Raw genomic sequence first — 13,282 nt, forward strand, 5'->3', positions numbered from 1 at the left:
TATGCTATCGTTTTTTGTAGGCAACATGTGATTCAGCTCCACATATAAGATCAAGTTTCTCAGTTCTTCCTTCCTTCAGACAAGATAATGTGGTATCCATGCCTGAATTTGTCAATAGAAAAATAAAATTAGTATTATTCAAACTGTTATAAGGTACCATGTGGCAAATATCATCATGTGTGGTGAGAAAGAACTGGGGATACTATAAACTCACGTTGATTTAAATGGTGCACTAGTCACCCCAACAGGTGTGTTAAATGCGACCTCCTGGAAAGGGCCGGCCATCTTACCACGCGGAAACCATCCTAGATCTCCACCTTTCTTCCCTGATGGACATTCTGAATATTCCGCAGCTAACTGAAGAAGACAAACAAAGAAAAAAGGATAGAAACTAGACCTCATATTTCATGCAATAAATGCCTAGTATGCATCTAAGTATTACAGAACTTTAACATCCATCATTTAAAGTGTCTATAGAAAGTATGAGGTCCTTGTTATGTGATTGCTTGAATATAAACTAAAGTGCGTAGTTTTACTTTAAAACTGCAGATGCAAATTACTACCAATTGGTTTGCTCTTCCTACATACTGAAAGCAAGAGATAAGATCGAATATCAATACCTTAGCAAACTCAGCTGGTGGAACCTTGTCTCCATTACTGAGCCAACCATCCTGTAGCTTCTTATAGGCTTCATTAATCTTGCCTTGCTTCTCGCACAAGATATGCCTAGCTAATAAAGGTTAAAAGGTAGATAGGAATTATTAGTACCCAATTAGGTGACAATGCATATAATATCACAAATCTCAAATAATGTACAGGTTTCATTGAACAAAGGTGTGATGGGTAGAAACCTTTGACATATGTGCAAGTCCCTAGACCATCTCCCTTCCCTCCTTTTCCTTTACCCTTTGATCCACCGTCATCACCTCCCCCTGCTGGTTGTTTTCCCTTGCCTTTCCCCGCTGAATCCTTAGGCTTGGAGTCCTTTCCCATTACTGTAAAAAGGTATAGAAATAGCATAACGAGATGGCCCGGAAGATGAAAGGATAAATGAAGGATAGACTAACATTTGCTTTATTTCTAAGATTCAATATACAAGTTCAACTTCAATCATTTCACAACTGGGTGATTGGAAGCAACGTTTTGCTGATCCTTCTCAGGTTTATCTATCTGAAAGATTTTCACAAATAACATAGGGCAATGATTCTGATCCTAAAATATATAAAGAATACGAGATTATAGCCAAGTTAGCTTGAACAGACGCTTCAACATTGCTCACCAATTAAATCATAACTTTAATCATAATCATTAACTTTAAAAACTGTTTTAGAATTATAAACTAGACATAATAAGCTTTGCAAGGGTGTATGCTTTCTGTTTCAGATTATAGGAATTAATTTTATTAAAATCCATCTTTGCCATTTACTAGATTTTCCTTGACAGCATCTCTGTCTCAAATCATAAATTTGTTTCAAGCAAAAATACAATTGATAAATGTGCCATTTTTACATCAAATATTCTCATGTATCTCTAGTTTCATTTACAACAAGAATCATACTAATTGGATTTATATATAATTAGTTATTCAAGTTTTAGTACAATCTGATTTACAGTGTTATAAATTCGTGGACATAATATTTGAAATTCTCTCGAAACTTATATACTCTTTAAAAAATTGCAATATTTTCAGAATATAATCCCCTATATGTCTGGTTTCAATTTACGAAAGAATCATACAAATTAAACCATTATAACTCAGGTTACAAGGTTTTAAGTACACCTTGTCTGATTTATTGCAGAAACAGGGCAATAGAAAGTTATCTCCAAGTTACCCATTAAAACGAATGATTCAGCTCTTGCTCAAAACCATAAAGTTTCAGTAGACATTCTGAAGTTTTCACAGAAATAAGAACTAGCAAATTTGAACTAGTATATCTCAAGATAATCACGATTTACAGAGGCTGATCGAAATAGGGTTTCTCCCGATGCCGTTCTTCTATTTTAATCAATTTATTCCCTTCAATATCAATTCACACCCAGCTCCTACATGAATTTACCCAAGGAAAATGAAAAAGACTTACCAAATCAGTTATAGAAATTGTTTGAGCACCCCCAGAGTTCTTCCTCTTCTCTTCTCTGATCTTCTCTTCTCTCTCTCCGTCGCCTCTCTCTTTTCCCTTCTTCTTTTGGCTTCTAGACCATTCATTTATACAGCTAGTAGGAGAGTATATATATATATATTAATATAAATTGTATTTGTTCCCCCTCATCTTTCAAATTTTCATTTTTACCCCCACAAATTTCTATTGTTCAAATTTTCACTCACTCCAACAAAATTTCAATTAAACACTAAATATTATACACATTATCATACCATTGTTATGCTAATAAACGGTAATTATGTTTTAATGTGTGAGGATGTTAGAGAAAAGGTATACTCCTCATTAATCCTCTACCCTCTTCCGTGCTAGAAAGGAACAACACCATATAAACTACTTCAACAAACTGTGTGATCTGCCACAAAATATGAGAAATCCACTTCAAAAAATTCAATCTTCAATAGAAAAAATGAGATAACCTCTTGCAAAAATCTCAACAACCCATGTCTCCAAACTCAAATCCAAGATCAAGATGCCGACTTTCGAGATCCTACTAATATTTCCTTCATTTTTTCTTGATTCTTCCTTCCAGAAGGGAGGAGGTATGAAAAGATTCTGAAAGAAAATGGAGGAGAGAATGAGAAACTACAATAGGTAGGGAATAGGGGAGCTAATGGTAAATTGGCAGCTAAAATTTGTCGGAAAAAAGACAGGGCATAGGCCATCGAATAAAAGTGCAACCCAAGTGGTCGGCATTTATGTAGGCGAATAAAGGGCTCATTAATTTGGATGGTTAAAGCCGGAGTGGTCATTAGTAAACAAGACCATAATACATAACTTAATAAACAACGAGTTCGTTCAAAACAAAGGTAGATGGGCCACTGGGTCGGATTGATTGTTATTTCCACTTAAGTCACCTCTTGTAAATATGGCATTGTTGTGTTGTTTAAAAGTAATTTTTTTATCGTAAGATTTTTGTTAAATTTTTATCTTAGTTTATATTTTGCTTTTAGTACCTTATCATTTTTTGTGGTTATTTTAGCTTTTTTAGTTAAAAGCTAAGTTTTTTAATCAAAATGTTATTTAAGTAATTTGTCACTCGTAAATATTTGAAGACCCTTCTATATACTGACATTCTCTATGTCACAAAAAATACAAATCTTCAAATCATAGTCTTCTTTGTCACTTGACCAATGGAGAATATTAAAATTTCAAATGGTTCTTTATTGTCGTTGTCTGAATCAAATAATGGTTGTTTGAATTTGTTTCTCTCACGTCCCACGTCTTTTTTCTTTGATCTAACCCAATCTTTTTCATATTTATAAACTGTATGGATTTTGAAGTTTATTTGCTTCTTTTGGTGGTCATCGTTTCACCTATATTAAAATATTTTTCAGTAGATATTGAAGACATTAGCGATGTTAATAGATCATGTGCAATAGCAGAAAGGATTGAACATTTCAAAATATCAAATTCATCATGATCAGTTTCTAATGGTGGGTTTCCAACATCCCAAAACATCGGATCTATCTTGACCAGTTTCTAATGGTTGTTGTAAATAATGCATTCATTCATACTAGTGGGGCTTAACTCAGTTGGCGAAACTGAGACCTCATTACAGTAGTAGTTATTGGTTAGTCGTACATATGTGATATAAATATTGATGTATATTGACTTTTGATGATTAAAATTCATAATGCAATTGTAACCGATTAGTTCATTAAAAACAGATATTAATTCATATGACATCATATGTATAGTTGTTTTAGTTTTCTTTAATGCATTTAAATTAGCAAAAGTTCTTAATGCTCGACTTGAGATGTAGATACATAAGAAAATTCATGTGTGTGAGATGAATAAGATGAATGTAGCTGGCATATGCCATCTTTCTTCCAAAATAGTGCCACCCCCATCTTAGTTGTCCATTGACCGCACACAGACCTAAAAGACAGCAAAATTATTCCTAATCCACTCAAAGCAACATTGACCACGCTTGATCTCTATCAGAAACATGAATAGTAGATCTTAAACTCAAAGAGTCTCTCCAAGCTTACGGACTATCCAGGCTGTTCATAAAAACCCGATAATTCCAAACTAATGCATTCATTGCTCTTGGCAGCCTTCACCAATGTAGAAATAATAAGACTATCATCACATATATACTCCCAACTCCCCCTACACCACCTTCTCCTCTCTTACCCGTTATAACTGTTAGTCCATCCCTTCTACTTAATCCTATCCCCCTCCTCCGTGGCCTATTGCCTCTCTTATTGCGAAGTCCACTATGAAATTGGATGGAGATAGACACAAATTGAACAACCCCTTTGCCAGAGCTCTAAGATTAGACTGATTGGGGCCACGATAACGATGATGATATTGGCCAACCATCCCACTGTTTGGCCCCACCCATAACCACGCGGTCCATGAGTGAATGAGGTAAAAGACGGTTGGACTTTGATGCCGCTTTTTCCCTACTTCATGAGATTTCGTGGTTGGATGAGGGCAGTTCTGAGATAGGAGCATAACTTCCTAGGTCGAGACGGCCGAGATACGTAGTAGGTGATAGCGTGAGTTATCTAAGATATGTGGTTGGGGGCACTGCTGACTTGGGTATGGGCGGTCTAGTAAGTGAGGTGGGATGGGCTGTCTGTGGTATGGGCTAAAGACAAGAGGATGAACGAGCTGGATTGTGATTGGGTTCGGGAGTAGGCTCAGATTTAGTGATGGTCTGGGTAGGGATATGGCCTGATAGGCCAATGTTCTAATAGGCTGAGTAGTTAATGTATGCTCTCTACTAGACAAGTTAGATGAGTCATGTCTAAACTTAGTGGGCCGATTGGGCTCAAGTCCCTGGTCGGACAAAATGTCACTAGGTCCTCCAATTTGGATCAAAGGAAGTTTCGCAATTTGATCCGTGTTGACCACTTAGGTTGCCACCCCATATGAATCCCCATAATTGTCCCTTAGCCTTTCCGTTAGCCCAACAGGTTTCTTCCTAAGAACCTATAGCCTTTCAGCTGTTGTCTCTCCCATGATTTCTCATGCACCCAGGTCTTTAGCCCTAAACCCCCCTATGACTCCCTTTTTCAAGAATTGGGTTTCTCCTCCTCCAGCCGGAGCTCCCTCTAACCCTCCCCATTCTCCGTCAGTTTGCCCTGCCCCTCTAGGGATCCACCAACACCACATCTACCACCATTCGCCAGCCCTCGTCCCGTATAAAAAATTGAGCTCGCCTACCTTCATCATGGGTCTTGCATCCACAAATCATCTAGAGCTTTCGTTTAGTCGCCAGGGCCCCTAATGCCATTCATATAGTGCATTCCCTCGTTATGTGACCCAATGTTCCACAAGTGTAGCAAAAATTCGGTAAGCATTCGTAAGTCAACAATACCGTGATCTCTTTTCCCTAAAAATGTACCTTCATGACTCTCTTCAACAGTTGGCGAACATCAAGTGCTACCATAATCCCGCACACTTGAGGCCTACATAGCCTGGATGTTTGCAAGGTCTGAGTCCACATACCTGCCCAACTGTTGTCCTAGCAATTCATCCACCTCGTCATTCATTAAGCGAATTCGCAAACCATGGACATTGTATTAAGAATAACCGCGTTATGATCGAACGTCTAAGGACCACCTCTAGGAGCTCTATCTCGATCCACTTCATGGTTGAACCGCAGTAGAAACCTGTTTCCCTAAAGTACTTTAAGGTCCAACCCTCTCGCCGACAGAACCACATTAGTCAAAGTCATTCTCAGCACATCTAGTGGAACAACCCAAGGTGTTACAGCCAACCTACAAGTACAAGCACCTCTTGATTGAACCCCCCCCCCAGCAGACTTGCACCGATAGAGTCAACCCCATTCCTTCTGGTTTGATAGTCTGAACGACTTCCCCAGAGGAAAGACACACAAACCCAGAGGATAAAATACATACCACTCCCCTGTGATATCCAAAATGAGAAAATTACCTCCTTGTAAAAATAAATAATACCAAACCTCCCTATATTTTTTAAAATTGAGCAAATTACCCCCCTCACGCGATTCGTGAAGTGCACGTGCTTTTTTTTTTTAATTTCTTATTTTTTAATTTAAATTAATTTTATAACATTATTTGAGAACCGTTGAATTTGATTTGAATCTAAAGTCCAAATTAACTAGTAGATCAATGGCCCGAATTTTATTTTAATTCAAATCAACGGTCTGGATTTAAAATATATTTTCAAATTATATTCATAGAACTTTTAACAAAACATATATGTAATATACATTATATATAGTTATAATTATATATATAAATATATATATATATATATATAGAGAGAGAGAGAGAGAGAGAGACAAAGAGAAGGGTGACAACGACGACGACAATGGCGACCATAAGTGTCGAAGGGGTGGTGAGGTTTGAGCATTTGTCAGCAGCAAGCGGTGATGGGGAAGGGTTTCAGGGGAAGAGGGTGGCAACAGGAATGCGTTTCTGGGGAAGGAGGCGGTGACAATGGGGGAAGGGAGGGTTTCTAGCAGGAGGGGAAGGGTTCCAAGGCAGGCGTGGACAGTGACAGGGATGGGGGCTGCGGTGATGGGAAAAGGGAGGGTTTCAGGCGGCGTGGGCGGCGACGGGGATGGGGGCAGTGATGGGGGAAGGAGAGGGTTTCAGGCAGCGAACGGCGGTGGCGAGGGGTAAGTTTTTTGTTTTTAAATTATTTATTATTATAAATAATATAATATATATAATATAATATTATTATAATATATTTTTATATAAAAATAATATTTTATTCTTAAAAAAACAATCAAATTCGTAGGAAAAGAGCGTGTAATGTACCACCTCTTTTGAGGGGATAATTTGCTCAATTATAAAAAATACAAGAAGATAATCTGGTATTTTTTTCTCACGGGATGGTAATTCGCTCATTTCGAATTTTACAAGGGATTGGCATACATTTTTTCCCAAACACAAAGATTAGGAAAACATGAATAGGAAGAAGTACCGAGATAAAAACAAATGAAAAGCTAGACTCAAAAATATAATCAAGAAACTAGAAGGGAAAGAAACAACATAATAAAGGCTTGTCACCACCCAACAGTGTCCACCGAGCAGAACACATGCAGACATGCTAAAGCAAAGTGGCCTTCCTTATGCAAGGAAAAGCAAAAATCACTCATGCTAGAGAAAAAATAATCAAACCCTCAATCCAAAGGTCGCATAGAACTTTTCAAAGTGGACCAACAACATCAAAATTAATGTGACTAACATATTTTCCACCTTTTAGACCACGTACTTCTTTGTTACATAATATCTCTACAATTAATATAAAAAAAATATACAAGCAATTCCCGTATAATATCGTAAATAAACAAATTACCCCTTATAAAAAAAAATAAATAGCGATTTACCTCTCTATATTTGTTAAAATACAATAATTTACCCCCTATAATTTTTAAAATAAAGCAATTTAAATTACTTTATTTTAAAAAGTATAAAGGGATAAATTGCTATATTTTTTTATAAGAGGATAATATGCTCATTTTCAATATCACAGGGGATAAATTGCTATTCAACCCTATTAATATGTACCATTTCTTGAAGATGTATCCACAGTATAACTGATTTGAATGACAAAATGTTTATTAACAAAAGTTTCCTTAAACATATTTATCTATTCATTCACATCACATCCAATTTTTTAATCAATTAACTCTCCCCATAACTGTTATTCATGTATGTATAATTAACATCATTTAATATTTTCTTGTCAATTCCGATCAATTATTTATTTATTTTATCTTTGATTTTTTTGTTGAAGACTAATCATATATTTAAATTATAAATTATACATACAGATCCAGTGTTTCAATCATTAATATAAACTTATTTCTTAATTTTATTATGATAAAAAAAGTATGTATTTATTTTTAGAGTAAATTATAATGACATCTCTTGAGGTTTCGCATAATTATGAATACCACCGCGTTGTTTGAAAAATTACTAATAACCCTCTGATTTTAATATCCGTTTAACAATTAGCCCAATCTGTTAGGTTTTCATTCATTTTTTATGGTAAACTGACCGAAATACTCTTGTAAATTAAAAATTATAATTTTATTTATTTTTTAAAATTTATTAATTTTTTCTGAACCAAAATATCCTTATGGACTAAAAACACATAGCACACTCGACCCCGACTTCTAATTACACTCATGTTTGCATATGGATGTGTTTACAGCATTCCATATGTGAAATTCCACCTAACTCTCATATAAAGATATGAAAGTTTAAAAGTCGGATCTTTGCTTTTCTATATGTGTGTGGATGATTAAGAAATTGAAATTCAATTATTATTTTTACAAAAAAAAAGTCATTAAAACTATTTTTGTTAATGGCACGAGTCACAATAATTATTTTTGAATGGCTTTTAGTAATGTCAATTTTTTAGCCAAATTCGCAGAAATCACAACCAACAATTATTGTGCAGCTGTAGTCAATGTTTATTTATTACGATTATTTATTTTTAATCATGTCAATTAATTATTATTAAATGTTGATTTTTTTCTAATGGGGAATGACAGTTTTAGTCTCGTACGAATTTATTTTGATAATTTTATCGTGTAATTTAAATTTTTCACTCATTTAGAATAAAAATAAACAAAATTCACTAAAATAATAGGAGGAGTGGACTCAAGTATTGTAAACTCAAAACTGAAGAAAATTAACATATTTAGTTGCATAAATCTTCTAAAATAGAAGACTAAAATTGGCACAAGAAAAGATATTTATACTCATACCGTAGGTTTTACTTGCTCAATCATAAGGTCAAACAAGCACGTTATATCACTTAATCGATTACACACTCACCCAACAAATCATGGTGGACAGTATAGGCAACTACAGAGTCTTATTCATCTTCCAATTATTGTAAATGGCTTCGAACACCAAGTTACAAGCACAGATTCGAATCAGTAAACCTGGGAAATGGAATAGCAAACAACGGGTTTTTCTTCCTTAATACACTCCCAAACTTATCCTCCATGTCAAGTTTTTCACCATCTGGTAGCTTCCAGTCAAATGAATGCAGAAGTGAAGCTAACACATAGCTCAACATTCTCTCCGCCAGCGGCAGGCCGGCACATATCCTTCTCCCAGATCCAAAAGGAATATAATTAAAGTTCTTCCCACTGAAATCCAAGTTCCCGTCGTTACCCAAAAACCTCTCTGGCTTGAATTCCAATGGATTATCCCAGACCGTAGGGTCCCTTTGAATAGCCCAAACGTTCAGAAAGATTGCAGAATCCTTGGGGATAGTGTATTCGCCCATCGTACAAAATTCACTTGGAGTTCTTGGGCTTAAGAAGGGTCCTGTCGGGTGCAAGCGCAATGTTTCCTTCAGAACGGCATCCAAATACAAGAGTTTTGGGATATGAGCCTCTTCTACCATATTGTTCAATCCCACAACTTGTTTCAATTCCTCCTGCACCTTCTCCATCACGTTTGGATTGCTGATCAGCTCTGTCATAACCCACTCCACTGTGGTTGATGAAGTGTGCGTCCCGCCCACTATGACGTTCTGGAATAGGAAATAGGTCCAGTGCAAGATGAAGAAATGCATTAATAATCATGTTATACGAGAAATTTGGGGTATTTACACTCTACTTTTGAGGTTTGGTGCAATTACAGGTAAACTTCTTCCCATTTGAAAAATTAAATCTAGTATCCTTGAAATTTGCGTTTATCTAACAAAGAGGTCCCTCCATTAGTTAAAATTCACTAAATTAGTTGACCGTCTCAAAAAAATTGAATAAAAATTGATATTCACCTTTAATTGACTAACTGTTGACTTGCAGGTCAAATAAATTTTTTGTGATTAGAGTAACCTTATACCTCTAAAGATATATCTTCTCATATGCATTAACATGTGAAGACTTATAAAGGTAATTTAATTATAAAAAAAAACTTATTTGACATACAATAAATCAGTAATATATCAACTGGGGGTAAATATGAATTTTTATCCAAATTTTTTGTTAAATATCATCAAATTCTATGAATTTTGATCTACAGAACGACTTATTTGTTAGATAGAAGCAGACATCATGTGAACGAAAATTGATATTCACCCTTAATTGACTAATTGTTGACTTACAGGTCAAATAATTTTTTTGTGACTAGACTAACCCTTATATCTCTAAAGATATACCTTCTCATATGCATTTAACGTGTGAAGATTTATAAAGGTAATTTGATTCTAAAAAAAATTATTTGACATGCAATAAATCAGTAATATGTCAATTGGTGTCAAATATGAATTTTTATCTAATTCTTTTGTTTAATATCATCAAATTCTATGAATTTTGATTTATAGAATGACTTATTTGTTGGCTAGAAGCAGACCTTATGAAAACTAAATGTAATTTTTCAAACTATATGTAATTTTTCAAACTATATGATTTATGCATGTAATTACGTCCAGAGAAGTGTAAGTATCTCTAATAATTAAGCAACTGTGTGCCCATTTTGACTTTTAGCAATGTAAGTAACTTACGACTAACATGGCTTTGATTTGTGTCTTGGTAAGTGACATCTTACCGCCGTCGTCCTTCTCCTTCAGCTCCACTAGCATTTGAACAAAGTCTTTCCTTCCCTTGTTGGTTCCACTCTCCACTCTATCAGATAAGACAGTCGTACTTTTGTCTATAAGATTTTCAAGAAACCTGTCGAGAATTTGCATCAGGCGCGTCATTTCTTTCCCGACTCCCTGTATATCAAACCTGGCAAGAATTGGGAAGTAATCAGAGATGTTGGGCTTCCCCATCACCTCAGAAATTCTTGCCACCAGTGGCAGGAATTCAGTCCCCACTTTATCCCTCTTCTCCAATTCAATCGTGCTGCCCCACGTCATCCCCAGCACAACGTTGAGATTTATCTGAAATGCTAGTTCACATATATTGACAGGCCTGCCAATCTCGGAACAGACACTTCTGACGTTCTTTCTAACCTCATCTCTCCGGAGATTGCTGGAGCCATCAAGACTATTAGCACTCAGCATCTCTCGCACGAACAGTCTACGCAACGTCCGCCATTGAGGGCCGTATCGGGACCACCCCACGTCATTGGCATTGTAAGTGCCAATGAGGGTCGTCACAGTTTTGTCACGGTTGGCAAAGATCGTGTCGTGATCACGTAGCACCTCTTTTATGAGTGACGGCGAGCTGATCACGATGCACAGTTTCTTCCCAAGCCAGAGCTTGTAGATTGGACCATATTTCTGAGCGAGTTCTGTGAATTGGATGTGAATGTTTGGTCTAACATACGGCAAGTAGCCAACAATCGGCAAGCCTCCGGGGCCTGGAGGCAGGCCTGGAAGTTTTCTGTGTGATTTGATTAGCTTCCAAACTTGCCAGGAGACGGATAAAGCAAGTAATGCCGCTGATGCTATAAGAACAGAATCAATTAGGAGATGCATATCGATGGTAGGATCAGAAGGAAGTCTATTCTTTTCCTTTGAATTAACATTTGCTGCTTTATTCTCATAATCTAGGGTATAAATACTAAACAATAGAAACTTCTGTTTGATTTTAAATACAAAGTTGTTGGCTTTTCAAAGCATATTATTCTGTTTTTGAATTGTCGTTTTACGGGAAAATATTTTTTCGAATCAAATTTAGTCGAATTTTAAATACTTAGTTGTTGGCTCTTCAAGGCGTATTATTCTATTTTGAATCGTCGTTCTATGAGAAAATTCTTGTTCGTCTCAGATTTGGTCGAACCAAATCAATCACAAAGCAAGTGTATCAAACTTATTATGTGATTGGTCACTTTTGTTAAACTGTCCATAAATATATTACATTTATTATTACTGGTTCAAATTTAATCGAGTCGAATTCATATTACAATTTCCCCACTTCATGTAATTTTTATTTTTTCTCATAAAGTGGTTGGTGAAATAGTGTTCTCTCCATTTCGTTTTCAGTTGGAGTTGAAATTGGGTTTCAATGTGTAAGGTCCGTTTTCTTGATAAGAAGGCGATGAATATTATTATATTCAATATGTAAGGTCCCTTATTTATTATATTAAATACTATGCACTATGTTTAACAAACTAATTTATTATCATTCATAAGATTTATTCTTCTTCCTCTATTTTTTGCTTAAAGTTTTATTTTTTAAAAAGTTTATGAGTTAATTTAGGATAAAAAAAAATTATATGAAATTTAATTAATTAATTTATAAGAGTTAAAGGAGTCATAAATTGTAGTGTATAACTCCAACATATTAAAACTTTAAGGGACTAAATTAGAATTTTTTAAAATTTTTAGAATTAAATTATATGTATTTAGAAATTAAGAGATTAAAATTATAATTTATTGAGGAAAAAAAAAAAAAGAAAGAGATGGAAATTGGTGAGGGCAGCACCGTGGCTGCCACCAACCTTGCAGTCGGCACCCTCACATTGTTATATATATGCAGGAAAAAGTATTATTTTAGTCCGTTAAATATATTTAATTTTAATTTTAGTTTCATAATTATATCCATTTTTATTTAGATTTAGTAACTTACGAAATTACTTACTTTTAGTCCTTTGGTAGAATTTCGGACAATTTTACCCCTACGAGTGCATATGGACTAAAACTGCCTTTCAAAAGTTGCATAGGGGTAAAATTGTCCGAAAATCTACCAGAGGACTAAAAGTAAGCAATTTCGTAAGTTAATAGACCTAAACATAAATGAATATAATTATCAGACTAAAATTAAAATTAGGCATACTTAGCGTACTAAAATAATACTTTTCCCTATATATGAATATAAAAATTACCATGCACAACACTTTAACATTTTAATATTTTATCTTTCTCCCTTGCACAAAAACGGCAACATAGCAAGTTTTTCTCTTTCCTAATTAGGATAATTATTTGTTTAATTATTTCAATTTGGTTACTTGATTAATCCCTAGTAGTTTAGTTGATTGAATAATTCTAGGTTAAGTCAATGATTATCCAGTGTACTTATATTAATTAATTGCAATTAATTAAGTCCACTTATCTTGAATCTTAATATATATTTAATGAGCAATTAATTAATTGTGTTGTAGCTAATTAATTAAAATGGTTGATTTAATCTTGATTAGTTAAATATACTATAGTAATTAAATTAATTGAATCAACTTATTCAATTTAGATTTATATATGGT

At 34.8% G+C, this 13,282-nt stretch overlaps 2 protein-coding genes across 2 annotated transcripts; both read right to left on the reverse strand.

The window, feature by feature from the left end:
• Positions 22 to 2,233, reverse strand: LOC105155607 (peptidyl-prolyl cis-trans isomerase NIMA-interacting 4). Its single transcript, XM_011071504.2, has 5 exons — positions 2,082 to 2,233; positions 852 to 995; positions 621 to 730; positions 215 to 357; positions 22 to 102 (listed from the first exon to the last, which is right to left on the reverse strand). The coding sequence occupies exons 2-5, from the start codon at positions 991 to 993 to the stop codon at positions 60 to 62; spliced, it is 438 nt and encodes a 145-aa protein (XP_011069806.1). The 5' UTR covers positions 994 to 995; positions 2,082 to 2,233; the 3' UTR covers positions 22 to 59.
• On the reverse strand, positions 8,977 to 11,619 carry LOC105156395 (flavonoid 3'-monooxygenase-like). Its single transcript, XM_011072518.2, has 2 exons — positions 10,638 to 11,619; positions 8,977 to 9,662 (listed from the first exon to the last, which is right to left on the reverse strand). The coding sequence occupies exons 1-2, from the start codon at positions 11,556 to 11,558 to the stop codon at positions 9,036 to 9,038; spliced, it is 1,548 nt and encodes a 515-aa protein (XP_011070820.1). The 5' UTR covers positions 11,559 to 11,619; the 3' UTR covers positions 8,977 to 9,035.

The sequence above is a fragment of the Sesamum indicum genome, linkage group LG1, assembly GCF_000512975.1.
Source record: "Sesamum indicum cultivar Zhongzhi No. 13 linkage group LG1, S_indicum_v1.0, whole genome shotgun sequence".
In the NCBI taxonomy this organism is placed as follows: Eukaryota; Viridiplantae; Streptophyta; class Magnoliopsida; order Lamiales; family Pedaliaceae; genus Sesamum; species Sesamum indicum.

What these genes read in the sequence shown, in the direction of transcription:
- LOC105155607 (XM_011071504.2), bottom strand. Translation starts at nt 993, where the DNA reads ATGGGAAAGGACTCCAAGCCTAAGGATTCAGCGGGGAAAGGCAAGGGA. An exon ending in CACCAGCTGAGTTTGCTAAG is followed by an intron (nt 358 to 620) that starts GTATTGATATTC and finishes TGTCTTCTTCAG; the next exon opens with TTAGCTGCGGAATATTCAGA. An exon ending in AGTGCACCATTTAAATCAAC is followed by an intron (nt 103 to 214) that starts GTGAGTTTATAG and finishes TGACAAATTCAG; the next exon opens with GCATGGATACCACATTATCT.
- LOC105156395 (XM_011072518.2), bottom strand. Translation starts at nt 11,558, where the DNA reads ATGCATCTCCTAATTGATTCTGTTCTTATAGCATCAGCGGCATTACTT. An exon ending in AAATCAAAGCCATGTTAGTC is followed by an intron (nt 9,663 to 10,637) that starts GTAAGTTACTTA and finishes TTCCTATTCCAG; the next exon opens with AACGTCATAGTGGGCGGGAC.